Genomic DNA, 12,512 nt, shown 5'->3' with positions numbered 1-12,512 from the left:
AGGGATTAAATTGTTCCATCTTTTAGAAAAATTAATTTGCTCATTTTCAAAATCGAAAAGAATTAAAGAGATCTTTTCCAAATAATTCAAATATATATCATAATTAGAAAACTCCCTTTATTTAATAAAAATAATTTCTTTACTTTAATTTATTCAAATTTAATTTTTATACTTTATGAAAAATTAAAAGTTAATTATTAAAGGTTAAATTTTATAATAATAATAGTAAGAAGTCTTTGTAGTATGTATTTTTGGTATATTTAGTCTTCTATTATCATTTCTAGTTATTCGACTTTTTGAAATAATTATTTTCAATCCTAAGGCCAATTGTTTTCCATTAACTTTGTCAAAGAATTTTATATGACTTAATTTCTGATACATTTTATTTTATTTTTTATTGAGTTTGATAAATATTATACTTTTTTAAATTATAATTTTGAACACCTTTAAAATTTTTAAAACTTTATAAATTTACGAAAAGAAAAACCAAGAATCCTAAAAGAATATGAAAAATCAAGTTTTAAAATTATTAAATTATAAAATGTAATTTTTTTAAAAAACTCCTTAAATTTCTAAAATAGTCTTTTTTTTTAAAATCATAAAATTTTAAAAAAATCTTAAATAACCCATACCCAGGTTTTCTTTGTCCAATACCAAATTTTAATATCTTTTTAGTGTTTTATAAAATTTTATTTTTTTATATATTTTTTGACATTTTGATCATTTTAAGGATTTCTTTAATTTTTTTATAATTTTTAAATAAATGTTTGCATTTTATAATTTAAAACTGACGATTTTAGAAATTATCAATTTTTGTTTCTTTCGGAGTTTTTGATATATATTTTAAAATTTTATGAATTTTTCATCAAATTTTAAAAATTCTTAAAATAATTCTTAAAGTAATTTTTACAATTTAAAAAATAAATTGTGTTTTAAATTTTCTAAAGAAGGCTTAATTAAAAAGTTATCTCCTAATCTATATCCATTTTACTAAAGAGATACCTAAATTTTTTTTATCGATTGTGATACTTAAACTAACGTGTCATATTCCATTTAACCCCAAATCTTAATGCCACGCTGGTTGTAAAAAGAAAAAAAAATTGTCCAATCAAGATCTGTCACCTCACCATGTGTTACAGAAGAAAAGTTTAGTAGCAATCAAGCACCAGTCGAGCATCACAAGTGTCTTTATAATTATGTTATTTTCACTTATTTTAATTGTTGTAAAAATGTTACATCTTGAGTTTTTTCATTTTAAGAATAAGGTGCATTTTTTTTAAAAAAAAATAGGTCAGTATAAAACGACTCATTTTGATGGTCAGTAACCGTTTAAGTGAAACAGTGCGGTTTGGAGAACACCTGGACTAATAAGTGCCAAGTTGTTTTGAAGTCATTATTCTGACAATTAGGGAAAAGGGGGTGATTAAGCAATTTTATTGACATAATTCTCAGTCTCTTACTCTCTAATTCTCTCAACTCTCTTTCTTTTTGTTTCTTCTGCAAATTTTCTATTATTTTCGTTACAATGTATCGAGCCACTTTTTCCTCATGGCTAATGAAGGCGTCACCACCAGACTTCAAAAGGAAATGAGATAGATACTACAAGAGCTATCTTAGTTGCAGCTGGAGGTTTCTCAGATTGACACCAAGATCAACTCGCGTTTGAAGGACTTTAATAAAAATATCAAAGGTGATATTCGTTCATAACTTCATTCACTCTTTGAATAGTATTTTGGCCAGTCACCATCGACTAGTGCTATAGGAGCTAGGGTAAACAAGGGAAAAGGCATTTTGGGAGGCCATCCCTCAAGGGCATCTAGCTCTATCTCCTATGTCAAACTCTCGAACATATGAACACATCTCCTCAAGTAGTTTGAACTGAGCCAGCAAACAAACTTTTGAGGTTAGATTGTCCACGTTTTGATGGAGTAGACTTTAGGAGTTGGTGGGCTAGGCTTTAGTAGTTTTTTTAAGCTAAATATGTGGGAGACCTAGCTAAGGTGAGATGGTGATCTTTCACTTAGATGGGAAGGCTTTGGATTGACATCGCTTCTTTGTGCAAAGACAATGGGGTTTGCATCACCTAACTTGGGAGACTTATGCTCGAGTATTACATGGAAGATTTTAATCTAACGCCTTCATAGATCCCATGTTTGAGTTAGTTACCCTTAAATAGCAAGGCTCTGTGGATCTTTTCTATGATCGCTTAGTAAGCTTATTCAATTTAGTCCCTGAGCTTAAAACATGCAAATTAGCTATACTAGCTGAATATTCATACATATTTTCCTCATCCTCCTCTCCATTTCACATCTTTAATTTATATAATATGCTTATAAGTAACATTATCTATAATTTCACTATATACTTATATGTATATTCAAAGTTGTCTATTTGAGTCATAGTCACTAAATTATTTATATCTTGAGCTACAGAACTCCAAATTAAGATCCGTTAATTTTACCTGAAACTATACTCACATGTCTTCTTACCATAAAATTTTCAGAATTTTGGTTTAGCCAATTAGTATAGTTCATTCATTAAAGTCTCCCATGTTTTGCTATTCAACAGTTCTGACCACTCTTCACTAAAGTCTAATTATCTCTTTAAACATAATTTAAATGATGTTATCATTTGTTTCTTATAAAAATAGACTCATTAAGGAATCTATCCATATAAATTATGTCACAAAATTATTTTTCTATAATTTTTAATGATTTTTCCAAGTTAGAATAGGGGATCTCGAAATCATTCTGAACTAGTCTCACAAAAATATAAATATCTCAGAATAAAAAATTTCTTTACTTTCTCTATTTCTTTTATATGAAAACAGATTCAATAAGATTTAATTTCATATCTCACTCAGCTTCTAATTCAATTTCTACCATTTTTGGTGATTTTTCAAAGTGAGCCTATTGCTGCTGTCCAAAACTACTTTAGTGCAACATATTGACTACCAAGTTTATAACACTCTTATTTCCATTCTTTACCATATTTTCCATTATTTTCTCTCATTTCCCTTCACTAATATATCAAGAACATGGATCCTTATATAAGAAAACTCTACCTTAACATCATTTTCATGCTTTTGATATTACTTTACATGAGAAACTCTACTTAAAACATATTGAAATATTAAAATTCTTACCTTCTCCCATTGATTTTAAATTTTAACTTGATTTTTCTCTCTCTTCCAGCTTCTATTTCTTGAATCCAACTTGATATTCCAACTCCCCTTGGTCTTCTTAACATTTTTCTCTCTTGATAGCTATAAAAATTCTTTTGATTTTTAGGTGAAAAGGGTGAATTTTTGGTTGAGGGACTAAATTGTAAAGAAATGAAAGTTTACTCTTCTCTTTTCTTTCTAACGTGGGATGCATGAAAATGATGGTGTTGTTCCCTCTTTTTTTTTTCTTTCCATGCATACACACATATATATACTAAATAAAATAATAAAATAATAATAAATATCTTATTATAATATTAAATAAATAATAATTATCTAATTAAATAACTATAAAATATCACCAACATCATCATTACTTTCTAGATTGCTCTCTCTTTCAATTGACCATTTTGCCCTTTGTGATCTTTTAAAATTTCATTCTTGAGTCATCACTTAATTTGGTAAAATTACAATTTAGTCCCTCATAATTCTTTACCTATTCAATTTGGTCCTTATTCATCAATTTTCCTTGGTTTCTGGATCATTCCACCTTTAAAATATTTTCACTATTAGTCCTTCAACTTTTTCATATTTACACTTTAATCCCTAAAATTTTGAGTATTTACTCTTGGGCCACAAAACTTTTCTCACTTTTATAATTTAGTCCTTTCTTGAATCAATGTCATAATATACTTCCCAGTGACATAACTCAATTTTCCTCTTCTTGTCACTTTATTTCCTTATTTTACTGTATTAAGGATAATATCTTACTGTAGAAATTTTCGGGGTCTTACAGTCCAACTACTGAAGAGTTCCAGGATTGCAAGAAGCAGTTGGAACCAATGATCAAGACACATAACCTACTTCACTGATTTTGTCCTTACATGTTCTCCAATGGTCTCAGCTTACATATTCCAAGTTCAGATGATTGTTTTGGTAGACTCTTGAAGCACACACAACTTCCTGGACTCTAGGGTGGCTAGGAGGTTAACTATTCCAGTAGAACAATCTACTCTACTGATTATTACGGTAGCTAATGGGGTTAAACTCTCTAGACAAGGACTTTTTCGAGATGTCTAATGGGAAGCACATGGCTCTAGCTTTAACACTGATTTTTTGATACTTTCGCCAATGTGCCAGGTGGCACCAAAACAACTTTTTCTCCTTCCCCTGGCTTTTTCAACTCTTTTTTTTTGTCAGACCATTTTTTTAAAATAATATTGGTGTCGCAAATGTTTCAAGCGACACCAGCATATTTTTTTTTTGTATTTGTATAATTTACGTTTTGTATTTACAAAATACTAATTTTTTTTGGGTGTCGCCTAACCACTTGGCGACAACAGTTAACATTTTTTTTTACTTCATCGAGATTAACAACAGCGAAAAATTTTAAGGTGATGCTACCTGACGATGTGGCAGTACCTAAATTTACTGTAGAAAATGACTTATTCTTAAAATTAATTAGGATTTTATTCCATTTTCGTATTTATTATAATGGTAATGTTATAATGAAGAAGAAGTAGAAGATCAACCAATGATTTTTTGGATTTTTATTTAAAATATTTAATTATTTAATGGAATTAATGGGTTTCAATTTTTGGTGTAGAGATGAACAATTAAAATATTTAATCATAAATTTTTGGATTTTCAAAAATTTATATATTTATTTTTTTATATATATATATATTTAATTTTATGTGTATATTTAATAAAAAATGTATATATTTATAATAGAAGAATCAGTGGCATAATCTGATTGGGTTTCTATTTTTAAGGTCATTTGATATTTTAGATTGAAAATCTTATCCGCAAAGTTGAGGTGTCAATATGAGACAAAAATATATATATATTAATATTGGAAAATGAGTATAATTTAGAGGCTAAAACATGAATAAAGTCTTTTAAAAACATTCGACGATATGCCATACACACATTGTCATTTTTTATAGAGTTTAACAAATATTATACTTTTAGCCTATTGTATATTAACTTGATTGACATTGATATTGTTGTCAGTGCAGTAAGAGGTGAGTTTGAGTACGTTAAAACGCATTATCCTCTTATTTAAGGGTTGGAGAGAAGCTATGAGTAGTTCAGGCATTATATAAAAAAAGTAGATATGATAATAACATATAATCGATTAATATTAAAAAACAAATATTATACTTTTGAGAACTAAAAACATTTTAAAACATTTTAAAATTTTTATAAAATAAAAATATATAAAACCAAGAAACCAAAAATCTAAAAATCAAGGTTTTTTTTCTAATTATTAATTTTAAATAAAAATGTAAAAATATATAAAATTTAAAAAGTTGTTAAAAATCCGTTTAAATTCTAAAACCAATCTAATTCTTAAAAGTCATAAAATTCTGAAAATAATAACCTAAAACAAGCAATCTTTGTCCAAAATCCAAAATTTAAGATCTTTATAAAGTTTTTTCCTTTATTCTTTTTTGAATTTTCAAAATTTTAAGAATTCCTTTTATAGTTTTTAAATAAATGTTTGCATTTTATAGTTTAAAAATTCATGATTTTTAAAAGTATCAATTTTTGGTTGCTTTTGGAATTTTCGATATTGTTTAAAATTTTATGAATTTTTAAAAAATTAAAATTTTGAATAATGTTTTATAATTCCAGAAAATAAATTGAATTTTAGATTTTTTAAAGAATATTGTAGTTGAATATATTTTCGGTATTTAGATATCTATTTTTCGACGCACATCCAAAGTTCGAAATTACCCAATGTGATTTCTCAAACTTGAACCTGTGTTCTAATCCTACAGAGTACAACGTGACTTCCACTTGATCGCCCCTTAATTGAATTTACCCTAATTAGTATTTACTAAAATGGAAAAGAAAAACATAACGGAAAAACAAAGCTCTGGTTGTACCGATCAAAGCCAAAGCGGTCTCTGGTGAAATGAAGACTAAGGTGATGAAAAATCGCTGCAAATTCTGGGTTCCCAAAAAGAGCAGATTCTGTGCAAACTCCCCTCTCCAAAATTCCTTGTTAGTTCGATCTCCCTATCGCTCTTCTCCTTTCTTGTCTTTTCTTTCCTCCTATCTCTGGAGTTCTTTTCGGTTTTTTTTTTCTCTAATAATCAAACTGTTTCAAGGTTTTGTGGCAATCACACTCCGAGGACCAATAACCAGTGGATCCCATGTCCGATTGATCCTTCCCAGTAATACCCTTTCTCTCAATCCTTTTTACTTATCCACCAGAAACAATAAAAAAATTAACATTTCATTTTGGCTTTATTTTGAAGTTCTGTGCTTCAGGAAAACCTGGGAAGCCATCTAAGGAGATGCCCCTTAGTCAAACAAGTTCAATCCTTGAGCACCCAACCTTTTTACCAAAAGGGTGTTAATGCTGGCAAAGAAGACGAACAAGAAGAACCGGAAACTGGAATTCCCACTTCTGGGTGTTTTGATATTGTAACCTCTGAAATGAAGAGAAATGCTGTTTATAGCTTGAACACATCCGAGTTCTTTGAGATGATTAGAAAGATTGAGTCAGTTCATGCTCAAATTTGTAATGATATTAAAGACTCCTATAAGATACCTGAAGCTTGTGGCGTATGGATTAAGGGAGAAGTAGAGAGGTATTTTAAATTCAATTGCTGGGGTTGTTTTTTGTGGGAGTCGGTTTGCTTTTTAACTTGAGTTGATTTGTAACAGGAATGTGCCATTTCAGGAGAAGCATGTTGCACAACAGGCGTCAATGCTTGGGAACTTGGAAGAGTTTGGGGTTTTGGAAAGGATTGATGGCAAGGAAAAGTGTGAACTTGTGGAGCGAGCTGAAAATAGCAACGGTGTTCCAGCAGTGGTTGAATTTGGAGCAGGGAGAGGGTACTTGACACAAATGCTTGCAGATTGCTATGGTATTAGAAGGGTATTTCTTGTTGAGAGAAAGGCCTACAAACTAAAGGTTAATTGAATTGAGATTAAGTTTGTAGTATTTGCAAAGATTTTATTTACTCTAGGTTCATGCCATCTATTTTGGATGTGTTTCTATGCTCTTTGAACCTTCATTGATTTTTTCTTTTGCCTTTGTTGGTTTCAATATGCCAATGCTATTTCTAGGCTGATCGATCTTTGCGACAAAAAGAGAGCTTGATATTAGAACGTTTGAGAATTGACAGTAAGGTTTTTCAGAACTTTATTTTTGCAGATACTTTTTTTTTAACTTCTCCATAGAGTCCTCATTCTCCAATGCTTTCTTTCTTAGTTTTATTCTGAACATCTTGCCGAGTTCTATGATGCGTTATGTTTGTAGAGATTAGAATGCTCAAGTTTTGTATGGCTTCCCCTCATTAAAAATTGTGAGATGCATTTTCTATTTCACTTTGAGACCTATCATTTGCAAATTCACTTGTGAAAAAGGGTAAATGGCAAGCATGTTCTTTTAAGCATGCGTAACTTCCCTACCCTTCTTTTTGTCATCATATCATGAACTTTTACTTTCGCAGTTGAGGATCTGAACTTGAATGCTGTTGAGTCATTGCAAGGACTTCCTTATATAGCTATTGGTAAACATCTCTGTGGCCCAGCAACAGGTAAGTTATTATACCTGCATTTTCACAATGATTGTTATAATTGATCCAACGAAATACTAGAGCGGTGAAAAGCATTCTCTACTGTCTCCCACTATGTTGAAACTTTTCACTACAGATTTGACACTTAGATGCTGCCTGGCAAATGAAAGGAATGCTGAACAATGTGGAGTTAATTGTTACTTGAGAGGTCTTGCAATAGCGACATGCTGCCATCACCTTTGCCAATGGAAACACTACATAAGTAATCCAACTTTCTGCCTCTATAACATCTATATAAAAATTCACGATATCTTTTCCTCGTAAACCAATCGTATAACGTGCTTGGCTCTACAGATAAAAAATACTTAACTAGTTTGGGTATTAGCAAAGAAGAATTCCATGCAATTACGTGGTTGACCAGTTGGGCAGTCGATGCTGATCATGGTTCAGATCTTTCTGACGTTATTGATATCAAATTGCATCCAGAATCAATGTAATATAGCTTCTTTTTTTTCCTTATGGCCATACCTTTATAACATTGAGGATGCTAAGAAAAGTGGCATTCCATTTTGAGCATTTTCTCGCAATTTCCTTCTAAAAGCAGATTCATTTTCTTGTGACAGTGAGGGGGAAGAATGTAATGGGGATGCAAATGGAGTGGAAGCCATTGCAAAGAATATGAAAGCCATTGAGAGGGCAAAGCTAGGTTTCATGTGCAAGCAGATAATTGATATGGGAAGGTTAATGTGGCTCAAGGAACATGGACTCCAAACTCGGCTTGTTAAGTATGTTCCATCAAGCATCTCCCCAGAAAACCATTTATTAATAGCCAGACATGTCGGTGGTCGCTAAGTTGCATGGCTTTTTCCCTCTCATCTGACATTGTATAACTAAAAACAACAATTTTGTATTGAATTATATCATGTTCGGGATTCAAATGCCTTTCTTCTTTGAATATGTATCAGAATTTGTCATTTCGTTCTAATAGTCTTCTGTTTTTTTCTAGTGGAAAGGTAGAGAGCCGTGACATCTAAAAATTAGTGGTGTCCCCCCAATATGATGTCCCCCCCAATATGATGTTGTATAACTAAAACAACAATTTTGTGTTGAATTGTTATGTTCGGGATTCAAATGCCTTTCTTCTTTGAATATGTATCAGAATTTGTCATTTCGTTCTAATAGTCTTCTGTTTTTTTTCTAGTGGAAAAGTAGAGAGCCGTGACATCTAAAAATTAGTGGTGTCCCCCCCAGTATGATGTTGCATAACTAAAAACAACAATTTTGTGTTGAATTGTTATGTTCGGGATTCAAATGCCTTTCTTCTTTGAATATGTATCAGAATTTGTCATTTCGTTCTCTGCTCCTCGTTGTTACTCCTGCTCTGCTATGAACAGCTGTTTTCTTACCAGTGGAAAAGTAGAGTGTTGTGGCATCTAAAAACTAGTGGAGGTTTAGGCGTTTATATTTCAGCAGCCAATCCTGACGTTTGACAGATAATTTTTTATATTAAAGACAACAAGGGATAAATTTTGGATTTAAAAATTCATAATTTCAAGAATGAAGATGATAAGAGAAGCAAATTTGCGTCATCTCCTACGCAAGCAGGTAAACAACCGACGACCTGTCTACCTTTCCTCTCATCCACTCACTTCACTCTTAGGTAGTCGCCGCTTATTTAAAGCTGTAAATTTAGACACACTGACTCCTACCATGCCTAGTTCAATGGATCCTAAAGGCATCGTCGTCTTCACATCCGTTGGAAGGTCACAGTACGGCTTCGACATCTTCACCGTCAATCTTAATCAAACTCCCATCACAGGTTCGAACTCCGAACACCGCCTCACTGACGGTATTTCCATCAACTACAACGCTCAATTTGCAGACGAAGGACAGTCCATCGTTTTTATCTCTGAACGGTCGGGTTGCCCCCGGATTTACCTCACCCGCCGGGGCCTATCCAAGCCCGAGCAGCTTCCATCTGTTCCCGACAGCCTCTTCCACGATCGACCCATCATCAAAAGCCACCATCTTTACTTCATTTCAGCTCATGAACAACCTGATAAACCTTTCCAGAGCTGGTCCGCTCTTTATTCAACCGAGCTCCATGGTAAAAGGAAAATTATACGACTGTCTCCCTACGGGGTTGTTGACTATAGCCCTGCAATTTCAAAATCTGGAACATTTGTAGCCATTGCATCGTATGGTTCCCGTCCCTGGGAAGGTGATTTTCACGAGCTGAAAACGGATATCGTTGTTTTCCCAAAGTCCGATCCGAATAATCGTTTGGTTGTTTGCAAGAGAGGCGGTTGGCCCACTTGGTCTGGTGACTCAACCATTTTCTTTCACCGCCAAACTGACGATGGCTGGTGGAGCATTTTCCGGGTACAATTTCCAGAAAATCCTCTTGAATTTTCTGAATTCCCAGTCCTTCCTCTCCGCATCACTCCTCCTGGTCTCCACTGCTTCAGTCCGGCAGCCTTCAACGACGGAAAACGAATCGCAGTCGCAACTCGGCGACGCGGCAAGTGTTACAGACATATCGAGATTTTCGACCTCGAGAGGAAAGTTTTTCACCCAGTGACGGAGTTGCTGAACCCAGCTTTTCATCATTATAATCCCTTCGTCTCTTCCGACTCCGAGTCCCTCGGGTACCACAGGTTCAGAGGTAAGTCGATTGAGGGTGAGTCGAGGGTTCCACATCTGGAGCCAGTTGCGTCTCCCATCAAAGATCTAGGCATGCTGCGAATCAACGGGTCATTTCCTTCTTTCAGTCCCGACGGTAGTTTCCTAGCCTTGAACCCCGCTTTGGATGAAAATGGAGGCATTAAAGTTGTAAAATCGGACGGCTCAAAACGATGGACCTTGATCAAGGGCCGTGTGGCATTTTGCAACTCCTGGAGCCCAACGGAAAAATACGTGATTTACTCTTCCTTGGGTCCAATATTCGAGTCAACTGAAACGACTGTCCAGATCGCACGAGTCACATTTGAGCCTTCATATCTCAACAGTGATCTTCAAGAGATCCCGTGCGATGTAAAGATTCTCACGCGAGAAGATACAGGGAATAACGCCTTCCCGTCCTGCTCTCCCGATGGGAAGTCCCTCGTGTTCCGCTCAGGCCGTTCTGGACATAAGAATTTGTACATACTTGATGCGGTTAACGGCGAATTCAACGACGGTATACGTAAGGTAACTGATGGCCCTTGGATTGATACGATGCCCTCCTGGTCTCCTAACGGGGATCTCATAGCCTTTTCATCCAACATGCATAATCCGAATAACGTGGATGCCTTCAGCATTTACGTGATTAAACCTGACGGCTCTGATCTTAGGAGAATTTACGCGGCGGGACCGAAGGGATCGAATGACGTGGACATAGAGAGGATCAACCACGTGTGTTTTAGCCCGAATGGGGAGTGGCTGGTGTTCGCAGCTAACATAGGTGGCGTGATGGCTGAGCCGGTTTCGTTTCCAAACCAGTTCCAGCCGTACGGAGATTTGTATGTGATGAGGTTGGACGGGAGTGGATTGAGGAGGCTGACGTGTGATGGATATGAAAATGGGACGCCAACGTGGCATTTTGGGGGTGAGCTGGATATGAGGCGTTTGTGTCTAGGAAATGATGCTGGGGTTGAACTTACCGGTGAATTTGACGAACCACTGTGGATTACTTGTGATTTTAATTGAAGTTACTTTTGGAATATAATCAAGTAGAATTATATTTTATTTTTATTTTTATATTTATAAATATAAATTAAAAAAAACATTGTAAATATCACTATTATTAATAATAAAATGCGGACTTTTCTTTATTCTCATTTTCTTTCTGGTTTTTTAATACTAAGAAAATATGAAATTGTGAAAATATAAAGTTATTAACAACGATATAATATTATTTTTGAAATAATAAAAGAAAAAGTAAATCTTAAATAAATTCTGTCAAAACATATTTTATATGTATATTAAATAAAATATAAACACATATTACACAAGATGAGTTAGTAAATTTCATATTAATTTACCTATTCAAATCATAAAAGCAGTGAATTATTTAAGGATTAATATGCAATTTTAGTTTTTTCTCAACTAGCTCTACTTTGATCTATACAATTATTTTATATAATAAATCAATACCAACATTTTTACAAAATGTCTTGATATGTATGATGTTATAAATTCCATTTTTTTATTTTCTTTCATATTTTACATTTTATTCAATTTAGACCCTAACTCGGGATAGACATAACTTTCAATCCATAGCTTGATTAAAATCCAACTTCATATATTCTCATTAGAGACTTTATGTTTTCTATTTCTAACATAATTTCATGATAAGTTCTATATTTATTCTTAGTCCTTAATGTAACAAAGTTAACAAACAAACTAAATTAATTTTACATCTAATCATTTTCATAATCTAAGCTTAAATTCTATCAATCAATAAAATCAACAATAGAAGCTTTCTAAAATTTTAATAGTTTATTAAATTGATACATGAGCTATAACTAAATCAAGCTCCCATGAACTCAAATCTATAAAAATTACATACCTTGAATAATATTTGTTTGAATGTTGGAATGAATGAAAGTGTTTCTCTTTAAGTTTTTCTTTCTTTTGGACGGTGGCACAATATGGAATATGACAATCTTCCACTGTAGCAACTATTTATACCTAGTTTAGCTTTAATTTAGTTTAATTAACCTTGCTTAATTAACTAATTAAGATTTAATTAAGCATAAATTAATCATAATCAAGTCTAAGTGAATTATGCCATCATTAAGCACTATCTCATATTCTAAAATGGTTTATTT

At 32.9% G+C, this 12,512-nt stretch overlaps 2 protein-coding genes across 2 annotated transcripts; both read left to right on the top strand.

Moving 5' to 3' along the window:
- Positions 1 to 5,863: 5,863 nt before the first annotated feature.
- Positions 5,864 to 8,713, top strand: LOC108470246 (uncharacterized). Its single transcript, XM_017771535.2, has 9 exons — positions 5,864 to 6,175; positions 6,283 to 6,348; positions 6,433 to 6,768; positions 6,845 to 7,094; positions 7,250 to 7,307; positions 7,636 to 7,722; positions 7,838 to 7,963; positions 8,056 to 8,194; positions 8,325 to 8,713. The coding sequence occupies exons 1-9, from the start codon at positions 6,087 to 6,089 to the stop codon at positions 8,551 to 8,553; spliced, it is 1,380 nt and encodes a 459-aa protein (XP_017627024.1). The 5' UTR covers positions 5,864 to 6,086; the 3' UTR covers positions 8,554 to 8,713.
- A 460-nt stretch (positions 8,714 to 9,173) lies between these two features.
- LOC108467814 (uncharacterized) lies at positions 9,174 to 11,513 on the top strand. Its single transcript, XM_017768605.2, has one exon. The coding sequence runs from the start codon at positions 9,259 to 9,261 to the stop codon at positions 11,386 to 11,388; it is 2,130 nt and encodes a 709-aa protein (XP_017624094.1). The 5' UTR covers positions 9,174 to 9,258; the 3' UTR covers positions 11,389 to 11,513.
- Positions 11,514 to 12,512: the final 999 nt, after the last annotated feature.

This window comes from Gossypium arboreum, chromosome 7, assembly GCF_025698485.1.
Source record: "Gossypium arboreum isolate Shixiya-1 chromosome 7, ASM2569848v2, whole genome shotgun sequence".
Classification (NCBI taxonomy): Eukaryota; Viridiplantae; Streptophyta; class Magnoliopsida; order Malvales; family Malvaceae; genus Gossypium; species Gossypium arboreum.
This window is presented reverse-complemented; position numbering and strand designations above follow the sequence as displayed.